The sequence below is a fragment of the Sinocyclocheilus anshuiensis genome, unplaced genomic scaffold (genome assembly GCF_001515605.1).
Source record: "Sinocyclocheilus anshuiensis isolate Anshui unplaced genomic scaffold, SAMN03320099.WGS_v1.1 scaffold1287, whole genome shotgun sequence".
NCBI classification, from domain to species: Eukaryota; Metazoa; Chordata; class Actinopteri; order Cypriniformes; family Cyprinidae; genus Sinocyclocheilus; species Sinocyclocheilus anshuiensis.
The window spans coordinates 513669-525939 of NW_015539958.1; the positions used below are offsets into that span (position 1 = coordinate 513669).

Here is a 12271-nt window from a genome sequence, read left to right on the forward strand (position 1 = left end):
AGCCCATCGCCTATTTCTGAGGGAGGGGCTTCATAAAAGCAGGAAATGATCAGCGCGTTTCTCAGAGAAGGGACAGAGCATGGAATAAAGGTAAATTATGTGAAAAATTATGCGTTTTAAAAAAAAAAACGAAGCATTAACACGTTAGACTGCACCCCATAAACACAATCAAGCCTAGAAAAAAACAATGAACCACCCCTTTAATAAGTAAATTAGCTTGTTAAAGTATGTCTACAAAGTGCATCGAAACTCTAAATGAAAAAAAAAAGTTACAAAAAGTATACATTTCTGCTCCAGCTTGTGTACTCTTATGCTTAAAACTTGGCAATGTGTACTAGAAATATTGTTGCCTCTTATGATGAATTGCTAGCATTGTTCCTATTTTATTTGTCGCTTTGGATAAAAGAGTCAAATGACTAAACATAATATGTAAAAATTTTAATTGTTGCTTCTCTGTGCTGTAAACCTAAATTTGTATTGCAGATATTTCATTCTCTCGCTTTGTTTCTCACCTCATGTCTCCCTCCGTCACCGGCTCTAACACGTCCATGAAAATAGAATGATTGAAGAGGTAATGAATGATTAAGAGAGAGTGATGAGCTGAGAAGAGTGAATGACACAGAGAGAAAATCCTATATTTAAAAGCGAAGCATTCAGCCCAACAGTTTACATTCCAGTGCAGCTATTATCCAACAGGTGTCATCACCCTCATGCCCTTCAAAGCTTAGAAACAGATCCACACACATACAAACACTAGTATTGGTCTATAGTCAAAGTTCTTATTAGTCCCTCATGTGTGCAAGTAGAAATGGACGCTTACGTGTTAATTCTACCAGTGTAGAACTTTCCAGCAGGTGTCACTATTATTTGCGTATGTATATTACAAATGACAGATGTTGTTATTATGTTCTGGGGTATTTGAAGAAATAGGTGTGTATATTTACCATCTTATTCTAAATGCAGGCACATTTATGTTATATTTCATATATGTTATAATCCTACTAGGTTACAGATATGTCTTATTGTCGTTCCTAGTCACCAGATTGTGTATCTGTATATGCGTAGTTAGTGAGTGCGCAAGCGCCGCCTTTTTTAATTTTCATTCAGTTGTTGATCAGGACTGGTACGCTTGCCGGTTTTATAACCTAGCTCCTAACTGATTAGTTAACTGACGAGCTAAAACGTCACATATAACTAGCTGATAGGCTAGCGTAGCAGTAGCATTCAGGCTACCTTGCTTGTGAATGATTATTGTGTATGTGTACGCAATAAAAAGCTCAAAAGTGGCTTGAGTTGTATCCGCCGTGCTTGTCCTGAAACCCTTCCAGTGGGGAGTTTATTGACCTATATCAGGTAACTTAGTAAAAAACTGGACAGTTATAAAACTGCCTTCGGAGCCGTGCTCGAGAATTCACGGACACCGAGCGGAGGAGAAGCCATCGTTGATGACCAACGTCAGGATCGGAGACCCGAACAAGGATCAGGTCCAGAAGAAAGCGGTAGTTAGACGAACCGACTGGACGTGGGTGTTTCACCCGGCGGACTCTCCCCATCGGAATGGAGCAGCTGAGGCAGCAGTTCGTGTACTCAAGAGAGGGTTAAGTAGTGTTGGCAAGGAATGTAATCTGACAGCGCTGGAATTCCAGACTCTTCTGTACCTGGCTGCTAATCTGTCAAATGAGAGACCTATCGGTGCCAGAGCTCAGGTACAAGATGAGACCGTGGAAGTAATCACTCCCAACTCACTTCTGCTCGGTCGCGCAGGACCCAATGGGGGCTCCTGAGGGTTTGAGTATCCAACTTACCCCGTCATGCGTCTGAGAACAATCCAGATTGAGGTTGATAAGTTCTGGAAGTGGTGGAGCCAGTTGGCAGGTCCAAACCTCTACATCCGCCAGAAGTGGCACGTGCCTGCTAGAAATGTTGCAGTGGGTGATCTGGTATGGTTAGCTGATCAGAACGCACTGAGGGGCCAGTTTAGGCTGGGTCGAGTCGTGGAGGTGTGTCCTGATGCGAGGGGTGTAGTACGAGATGTGAGAGTGACAACATGTCGAAGTTGTCCAGTTTCCGACGGACAGTCCAAGAGAAACCGAGGTGAGGAGAACTATCCCTCCACCATCCTCTACAGGGATGTTAGGAGGTTGGTGGTTCTGCTTCCAGTGGAGGAGCAATAAAGGATCCCCACCATGGTGTGTTTCGGTGAATAAAGGATCCCCACCATGGTCTGTTTCGGTGAAGGATCAAGACTTTCCCCGCTACCATCCTCCTCGAGGCTGGTAGTGTGTTTCGGTAAAGGAGATCGTAATGTCATCAAGGATAATGTGTGTTGTTTTGGACATTAAAACTTCCTTGAAGATATAGTTATTCACGTTGTAACATAATACGTTCATATCCAAGTATGCGATGTTATTTGCATGGTCATGAAGAGGATTTCATATCTAGAAGTGAATTGTTTGGTTATGGTGGCCTACTTGGATTTTAGAATCAGTAGGCCAAGTGGGAGGTGTAGAACTTTCCAGCAGGTGTCACTATTATTTGCGTATGTATATTACAAATGATAGATGTTGTTATTATGTTCTGGGGTATTTGAAGAAATAGGTGTGTATATTTACCATCTTATTCTAAATGCAGGCACATTTATGTTATATTTCATATATGTTATAATCCTACTAGGTTACGGATATGTCTTATTGTCGTTCCTAGTCACTAGATTGTGTATCTGTATATGCGTAGTTAGTCAGTGCGCAAGCGCCGCCTTGTTTCATTTTCATTCTGTTGTTGATCAGGACTGGTACGCTTGCCGGTTTTATAACCTAGCATCCTAACTGATTAGTTAACTGACGAGCTAAAACGTCACATATAACTAGCTGATAGGCTAGCGTAGCAGTAGCATTCAGGCTACCTTGCTTGTGAATGATTATTGTGTATGTGTACGCAATAAAAATCTCAAAAGTAGCTTGAGTTGTATCCGCCGTGCTTGTCCTGAAACCCTTCCAGTGGGGAGTTTATTGACCTATAGCAGGTAACTTAGTAAAAAACTGGACAACCAGGAAGACTCTAAAACCAGTTACATCGTTCATTCATTCTCAGTCAATCATGATGTAGTTTCCATTTTAAAGATCATCAAACAAATTGTCATTTTGCTGCCTATTGACAATTTGCATTCACTCACCACCAACATGAGTCCTGCTGGTAGAATATAACAATCCTAGCCTAACCCGATAATATTCATGATTCTTCTATAAGGTAATATTAAATAAAATGTGAAAAATATACATTATTACAAGTTATTGAAACTTTTTAGCTTTTTTGGTGGTTTACTAAAGTTCCTTATGTTATCAACATAAATGGGAAATTAGGTTTAAAAATAGATGGATAAAAGTTAAACAGTCCTTCTTTTGTTTTTGTTTTACACCTCAAAACTCTTTGTTTCATGGTCTCTCACTTCGCCCAAAAACAACATCAGACACAGGAACTGCACTGTAATTAGACCTTGAATGGGTTCAGAAAGAGCAGTTCATTCATAGATATCACATTCAACAGCATTTTCATACCTACTGAGAAGGTAAATACTCATGTAGTGATACTGGCAACTTTCCCATAGTAGATGTTGGACTAAAAAAACTGGTGCAAACCGGTTTATTAATCTTTGCTCAATCAAATAAGCTAACAAAAATAGTAAAAAAAAATACTCTTCGCACTTGTAAGCATGAATATAAATAGACACATTTCTGAAATGTTTTAATTGATTGATAACAGTCATTATTGGATATATACTGACCAATATTTATTTAATTGTGCATGCTCTTTTGCCTTATTTTTTACATTTTTTTTGATATCATCTATCACTCAGTGAAAATAATTCTTCAAAAACACTAATAATTTAATAACACTGTTAAATGTAATCTTTATCAAATCTTTAAATGAATATTTTCATACAGTACACAATATAATGTTCAATTATGCTATAATGCCTAAATTCACCAGCACTGTAAAAAATTATTTTGCAGTTTAGTTGTTTTATTGATTTTTTTGTAAGTTGACAACTCCATCATCTTAAAAAAATGTGTTGAATCAATTCAATAACAATATATCACATTCTAAACATCACTTAACGCGAGAACTCGTGAAGACCATTGCAGACAGAAGACATTCATCAGCCATCTTGGTGAGCTTCTCCACAAAATTTGGAAATTTTCTCAATCTACAGATTTGGTACAGTAAGTAAATATGTATATTTATTGGTTTAATATATGTTTTAAATTACGTATGTCTAAGAAGAGTACAAGTATGGTTAAAAGCATCTTATTTTCTAGTTATATGTATGCCAGTGTTAGTTTCGCAGCACTCTGAAGCCTCAAAATATGTACAACTGAATGTAGAACGGCGGGAAAAAAATAAAATAAAAAACGTATTTAAATTTGACAGCATCTTATAATCCCTAAAAGACGCCCGTCAGATACACTACACATAGATAAAAAAAATTAGGGGGAAAAAAACATGATAACTACTGGAACTGTCCCTTTTATGCATGTTATAAGCAAAACGAATGAGCATCGTTTGGAGCACGTGCATTTGATATTGCTGATACAAGTTATCTCTTTCTGTTTTCTGAGGCTTACCAGAACCCATTGTAATGCTGCATGAATATACTGTCATAAGTATATTGCATTTGACATTCGTTAAAAACTATAGTTTTTTTTTAATAACAGTAATAATAGCTAATATCTTGTATAAACAGTCAAGATACATTTCTGAAAATGTAGATTGTACATATTAGACACAAATGTGTTAAATTAGCTTTTTTTGTTCTAATTTCATGTGTTATGTAATTTAAAATCCTCATCTGGAATGTAAAGTAGGGCTTTGGTAATTGAAATGTAAACTTGTCATGACATTTGACTTTCTCTTTAAAGATGTATTTATATAGTTATTTTTTATTATTTTATATGTGTTGTTTTAACGTGCTTCTGTATTTTTCATGTTTATGGATATTCTGGAATGACTGAAGATCAGCACAGTCCTTTTGCAGTTGTATCCATCGAAGTGCTATACAGACATTATGGGAACTGTCACATTGTAGAGTTTGGAGTGGACAAAGTTGTAAGTAAATTTATTGACTTTCTAAGTGCCCATATTTATTGGAGTCTGTAAGCTTTAAGATTGCAAAGCACATTTTAATGCTTCCCTTTGTTTATATTAAAGCATACAGGTTCTGAGCAGGAATTCATCAAGGATATGACTGTTGGAATTATGGTGACAAAAGTGAACACCATCAATCTGCAGTGATGTGGTCCTGGCAATAGAAGAAGAAATCTTGGTGATCTGGGGATTTAATGTTTTTATTCAAGCAGTTATTTTCACATTCATGTACACTTATATATATACTTTCAGACAGTGCAGTGTTAATATGTTGTCACAGTTGGACCTTGTTTTCTGTTCTCCTGCCTTGTTTCAGTCCCTTGACCTATAGTTTTCCTTAGTTCCCTTGATTAGTTAATTCTGTTCAGCTGTGTTCGATAATTATCCTCATTTTATCTGTGTAAGTTGCTCCCTTTCAGTCCTTCCTTGCCGGTTATTATGTGTGCTGCTCACGTTTCCCTGTGTGTTCTTGGATCTCCCTTTTCTCCTTGGATTATTATTAAATGCTATTTGAATCATCTCCGTCTCCGTGCGCCTATCTCCCATGAGAGCCCTGACAGAATAACTGGCCAGAAAAAAGTTTAACGGCTTGTGTCCCCACATTTTGTTTTTATTTTTGAAAGTTTTCCTTTTTCTGTTATGATCCACAATCCCGAATTCATCCTCCTCCTGCTGGAGCAGGGGGAACACACTCTCGAGGACCATACTAGACTCTTCCTGGAAGTAGCTCATTACACCAGCTACCCGGACAACTGCCTCTGCACGTTTTACAACGCGAGCCTCAACACCGCTTGCAGAGTGCGGTTGTCCGAAGATGGTCCTCGGGAGAATTTCACCGCCTTTGTGGAGTGGGTACTGGTGAGAAACGGATCCCCGTTCACCGTCTGCCACACTGATGAGGAACTCACCAGCCCCACTTCGGACCCAGAGCCCAGCCAAACACCATTCCGCTGTGCGGAGAAACAGCCAGAGCTCACCGCAGATGGAGAGCCAGAGCCTGACGCGACCGACGAGCCATTGCCTAATGGAGTGACAGAGCTGAGGATGGCCCCGCAGCCAGAGCCTCATGGAATGTCTGACCAGGTAAGTGAGCTGGCAACAAGGCCCACCACGGAAGATTATACAGTGGAGACCGAGGGCGTGGAGGAAAGCCCTGCCCACTGTTCCACCGCTGAGGGTGAGCTGCAGCTGGACTCAGAGGATCTTATAGACTTATTCCGACATACCTCCTCTCCTGTCTTCTGAACTCTTTGCCTGTCCCGATATGGCCAAGGAGGCCGTTTATGAACCGTTCGTCTGCCCAGTACTGTCAATCTGTCCTGCTACAAACACGGAGGTCATTCCCCTGTCCGTGGCACTCCCTGTGATGGGTGTCACCATTTTGTGTGTGTGTGGGCAGCACACACCATCCCAGAACTCACTGCCAGTCACAAATTTCCACCCAGGCTCCCTCTCCCACCTCCTCTCAACAGTCGGCTGTCATCTTCTGCCCCTCTGCCACTGTATCCTGCCAGCCCCTCAGCTCATCCTCAGCCCACTATCTGTGATGTGGGTTTGCCGCGGGTCTGCCAGTCTCCATTGGCGTCGTGTCTGGAGGATCCCTTATTTCCACCACCAGCGTCTGAGTCCCGGACTTTGCCTCGGCCCATCGACCCAGCAGCTGCACCATGGCTCTTAGCTCCCTCCTCTCCGCCGTGGCCCGTCAGTCCACCAGCTCCGCTGGGCTTCTTTGTCCCTCCAGCTTGGTCAGTCGTCGACCCCCCCATCGCCTCAGGACTCCTCTGGCTGAACCTTGTCGATCTGTCCCACCGGCTCCGTTGGGCTCCTCCCTCCCTCCAGCTCCACCTTGGTCCTCTGTTGCTCCGGCTCCACCGCGGCCTTCCGGATCCCTGCCTACACCTCGGTCGCCTGAGCCATCTTCTCTGCCTTGGCCCTCCGGATCCTCCCCATCGCCCTGGCTCTGCGGCTCTCCGTCTCCACATCGGGCTCCTCTCCCACCTGCTCTGCCGCTGTCAGTCGCCCCCCTGGAGTTGTCAGCCCTTCCTCCGCCTTGGCTCCTCCCTCCATCGGCTCCACCATGGGCGGTCATGTTGGCTGCGGTCTGGGTCCCGCCTAGCTCCTCCTGCTCCAAGTCCTTCCTGTCTCCATCCTGGCTCCTCCCTCCGTCTGGTCCGCCCTGGTTCTTTCTGTCTCCGTCCTGGCTCCTCCCTCCATCTGGTCCGCCATGGTTCCTCCTGATCCCTCCATGGCTCCTCCCTCCATCGACGCTGCCCTGGTCGACTGCCTGCCTTCTGGCGTGCCCTTTGCCATCCCTTGTCACCATCCCTGCTCCACTCCTTTATCCTCCTCCTAAGTCCCCCTCAGTTCCTCCTTCTGTTGATTCGTTACAGAGCGAAGTTGTGCCTGGCCGGAGGAGGGAGCACTCTCACAGTTGGACTTTGTTTTCTGTGTTTTTCGGTTCTCCTGCCTTGTTTCAGTCCCTTGACCCAGTTTTCCTTAGTTCCCTCGATTAGTTAATTCTGTTCACCTGTGTTCGATAATTATCCTCATTTGATCTGTGTATTTAAGTTGCTCCCTTTTAGTCCTTCCTTGCGGGTTATTGTTTATTGTTATGTGTGCTGTTCGTGTTTCCCTGTGTGTTCTTGGATATCCCTTTTCTCCTTGGATTATTATTGAATTATTATTGAATGCTATTTGAATCATCTCTGCCTCCCACGAGAGCCCTGACATATGTGAATGTTTTAATAAACATGAATGTTTAAATTATGGTTTATTTGTGCTCCCTGTTATGACAGGATAATTAGTTAACAAAACGTTTGTCATGTTAACTTGTGTTGAAGTTTATTTAACTCATAATTTTAAGGCAACCATGTAAAATTTTTAGGTAGGCTAATTGTTGTAACAATCTATATGTAGTTGAGAGAACTTAAATTTTAAAGTTTACTTAGTCCTCTTGATTGCTTGAATAAGTTGATTCAATATTTAATCCAAAGTTATGACAACAAAACAACATTAAGGATAACCGCTTTAGCAATGTGGACTGTGAAATTCAGGTTCCTGGCTGTCCTGGAAGCTGTTATGGTATGATTTTAATAGATAATATATAAAGATTTAAACAGATAATATAAAACACCTAAATTTAATCTCTTTGAGTAAAACTCTCTTCTAATTAAATGAAGTTGAGTTTATTTAACTCATAATTTTAAGGCAACCACGTAAACTTTTTAGGTTATTGTTATAAAAAACTATATGTAGTTGAGTGAACTTAAATTTGAAAGTATTTAATTCTCTTGATTGCTTGAATAAGTTGATACAATATTTAATCCAAAGTTATGACAACTAGACAACATTAAGTAAAAAAAATCTTTGATTCTTAGAACAAAATATTAGTTGAAACAACAAAATCACTATCTTTGTAATAACTGAAGTTATTAGTTTCAATAAACTTAACATTTTAAAGCAACCAAGTTACTAACTTTAAGTTAAACCAACAAATAATTTTTTACAGTGCAGTGTTTAAAATGGTTCATTTTGGTTTTCAGTGTTGTGTTTTTAATGTTAGTACTAGGGCTGTAAAATCAATTAATCGCGATTCATCGATTTTACAGCCCTAGTGAGTACTTTAGTATTTTAGTAATTTAGAACTTTAATTTATTTAGATACAATAGTACTGAAATAACGGCCATTTATATTATCATTAAAATGAAAGTAAAAAAAGAATAGATGAACCAAATTTACGGTACGTTGAAGAAATTCTCTGTAGACCAAAATAACTAAAAATAAAAGCAAAACAAGTATATGGCACTGGTTACATGTCTTGTTCTGTTAAATGGGCAGAAATTGAATGTTTTCTTTAACCAATTAACTAAACAGCTGTTGTGGAGGAGAAGCCATGAAACTTTGTAAACAATGATTTACTGTCCCGGCAAGTAAGAGAACGATCAGTTCAGACTGTAATATTGTTTGATACATAGCCCCTTTCAATATTACCTGAATGAAGATAATGATAGATGTACTGCATCTAAATCCTTTAAAAAGAGATGCAGGCAGAATGTCATAAACATAAATAAGCATACCAAAGATACATTGCCAAAATATATCTAGTCTAATATCAAATCTCCAGTGTTATACACTGACTGTAAGAGAATATGAGAAAATCCAGCCTTTCCACAAGCCAGTACTGCCAAGAGAATCAACAGCTGCCTCTTCACGCTAAATCCTAATAGCTGGCATTCTCTACACAGCATCACTTGTGTGGTCTGTATGCCTATTGGAAATTGGACATTTATAACCCCCTGCCAACAAATCAGTGCCTCTAAAAGCATTTGTATTTGTAAATCAGTCCTATTTCATAACTGAGACAGGTAGCAAGACTGAATCTACAGAAGAGGTAAAAGCAAAGTGCACATAGGCATGATCACTGCAAAAGAGGCAGTGCGTCAACATCATCCTGGCCCAGCTGAAAGCATTTCTTCCCTGTGTGATTTATCTGTTTGTGCCGCTGGCACCTATTCAGAACACAAGAAGACCATCGACATCCAGTACGGAAAGACCAATGTCGCTCGCTGTGGATTGGGAAAGTGGTTGGTTTAAATAAATCTTTGAGAATCTATATAATAAAACCTCAAGAGTAAATTAGATTGATTATTTGAGTTGGTCCTTAATCATCCTCTTAGTGCTCACCTTGAAGCAATGGCCTTGGTCTTATAGAATAAAGCACTTCCTCTCTTAGATCACAATGTGGCATTCACTAGGAGTGACGCAGCTCGAGGAGAAGAGGTGTTTTATGTAAATTAGAGTTATTGTGTTCTTCAAAAAGTCTGTGCTTGAAATAGGCCAAGCATTGCTTTAAATTGTAAGCAGTTTCCTTCCTGATACTTTATGTAACAAAGCTTTTCAAAAAGCCCTTTATTTTTAACACACCCGTGACAGACATTGAAATACACATCAACTTTTGCATGTTTCGCACATAATGAAAGAGGTGGGAAAAAAGCAATGTTAAAAAAGTAAGGCATAGAATACATTTTAAAATGGTCTTCATTTGTCAATATCAGACCCGTCAGAGTGGACAAATAGACTGGCTGAGTCTATGCATCATCTCTCGTATTGCCTCTAGAGACAGATGAGCATCTCTGATCCACACATCTGCTATGCGATGCAGAACGAGCTTTCACTCTCGCACTGTGAAATGTGGAAAATTGGTGTTCAGCAATTTCAAATTATGATTAAGGATCATGAGCGAAGGAAAGATTTGAAATGTAAAGGAGATATATTAAGGCATGGACATCTCTCTAAAAGTGAATATTTCAAAGCCAAACTTATTCACCTAAATAAGATCAAATACCAAAACTGAGAGCGCACTGTCATTCGGCATTCAAAAACGACAATACAAATACAAATACACATATAAAGTGAATAAGCTAACCAGAAAATGATCATATTTAAATCCCTCTTCAGAAGAATGACTCTCTTAGTCTAAGTCTTTTTTTGCTCTTAGAAAGTGGACAATCCTGTGTATCTACTGGATGCCAAATCAACTCAAATTAAGACAGAAAACATGCAAACAACAGTTCAGACCAAACCGGTGAAATGGACTTATCTCTAGAATGATCAGCCCACACTATATACATATCCACCTAATGCATGTTTTAGGGGTTGAGGTAGGGTTGTGGGCTAGTTCCATCTCACAACCATGGTGGTAGCAGATCCTGATGGATATTTCAAACAGGACAAGAAGTACAACTCCCGTTTTAAGCACATTTACTAGAATGCCTGATGAAATAATCATGTTGTCATTTTTAAGATAAGCGTTTAAACTGCTGTTGGGTCATCGTTTGCAGCCTGTCATGTATGTCAGATTTGCAGCACAGCGAACAAACCAATATGCCAAACTTAAGGACTGGAATGGAATGGAATGTGTTTGCTGTTTTTTTTTTTTTACTTTACCCTAAATGTTTTCAGTAAAACACACACAAGGCAGCAAATATAGTTCAAATATGATAAACTACAGTATGGTCAGAGAATATTACACATAAAAAGCATATATAAAAAACTACAGGTTATACTTTTCCAAGTTATGATGGGGAAACCAAGACCCTCCTTCTATTTCCCCTTAATGTGCTTGTAATAAAATCAATGAACTGAAAAATATGATAAATGTCAAGGCACATTCATCATGACGGGGTTATTGTCTGAAGCAATGAGCTCTCACACGGCATTTCTGAAGTTTCATCCATTATCAGGATGCCAGAGGAATATTGCCTGTTTTGACAGCAAAGTAAACAAGTAGCAATGCTTTATCACAGAGCAGAACGACAAAAATGGCTTTAAAATTCAAATTAATTCCCTCTACAATATCTCCGTTATACTTTTTATACACAGTTTCAACATTCTTGCAAGATAAGTTTATTTCAGTCGGTATTTGATGACACGGATATAAATCATTTGTTCGTCTTTGACAGCATGTCACTCACGCATCCAAACTTATCCTCCTTTCGGTTTTGGTCGAACACCTGCCGTTTCAATCTAAACCGACAGTCATACTGAAAGTATAGTCAATGAAAGGAGCGCTTACCTGTACCGTTTCGTTTGCGAGTCTCTCCGTGGTCCTCTGAGCCCAACATTACTAGCGTACGTGTTTCTGAGCTGAACTGAACTGATACTGAGCACTTCGCGCAGCTCAATGGTCACCCGTGCGTCACAAACCAAACAGCTCTCCAGCAAAGCGCGTGTCATTCACACTAACGGGACCGAAGAAATTAAGCTCTCTTCAGGGGAACTTTCCAGACCTTCCTTTCTTAAAAACTATCACACACGGTTTGTAGCTAGTGCAGGAAGCAAAAGTCTCCCTCTTCCGTTGTTTATCCAATATAAATTCATGTTCCAGTTCCACTTGATGTTTCTGAATTAAAATGCTTAAGTAATTACAAGTAGGCTAACCGATACAATATATATTTTTATACATTGATATACTACGTAAAACAGGTTACATAGAAGTCTCAAGTTTAGCGTTTTTAACTAGTGTTTGGCTATTATTATGGTCACCTGATGCTTTTTAGACCATTAGTCAATAATGCAGCCTTCACGCGCTTAATTGTGTCAAGTTCAAGTACTTTGTGGTTGGGGAGAA

General features: G+C 39.9%; 1 protein-coding gene across 1 annotated transcript in view; it reads right to left on the reverse strand.

Annotated features, from left to right (window-relative positions):
* The window catches only part of LOC107687007 (zinc finger protein 385D-like), an 88790-nt gene extending 76899 nt beyond the window's left edge, over nucleotides 1–11891 (reverse strand). The window contains exon 1 of the mRNA XM_016484146.1: nucleotides 11717–11891. Within this exon, the coding sequence (XP_016339632.1) occupies nucleotides 11717–11765 (49 nt within the window). The 5' untranslated portion in view covers nucleotides 11766–11891. The remainder of the gene's footprint in view (nucleotides 1–11716) is intronic.
* Nucleotides 11892–12271: the final 380 nt, after the last annotated feature.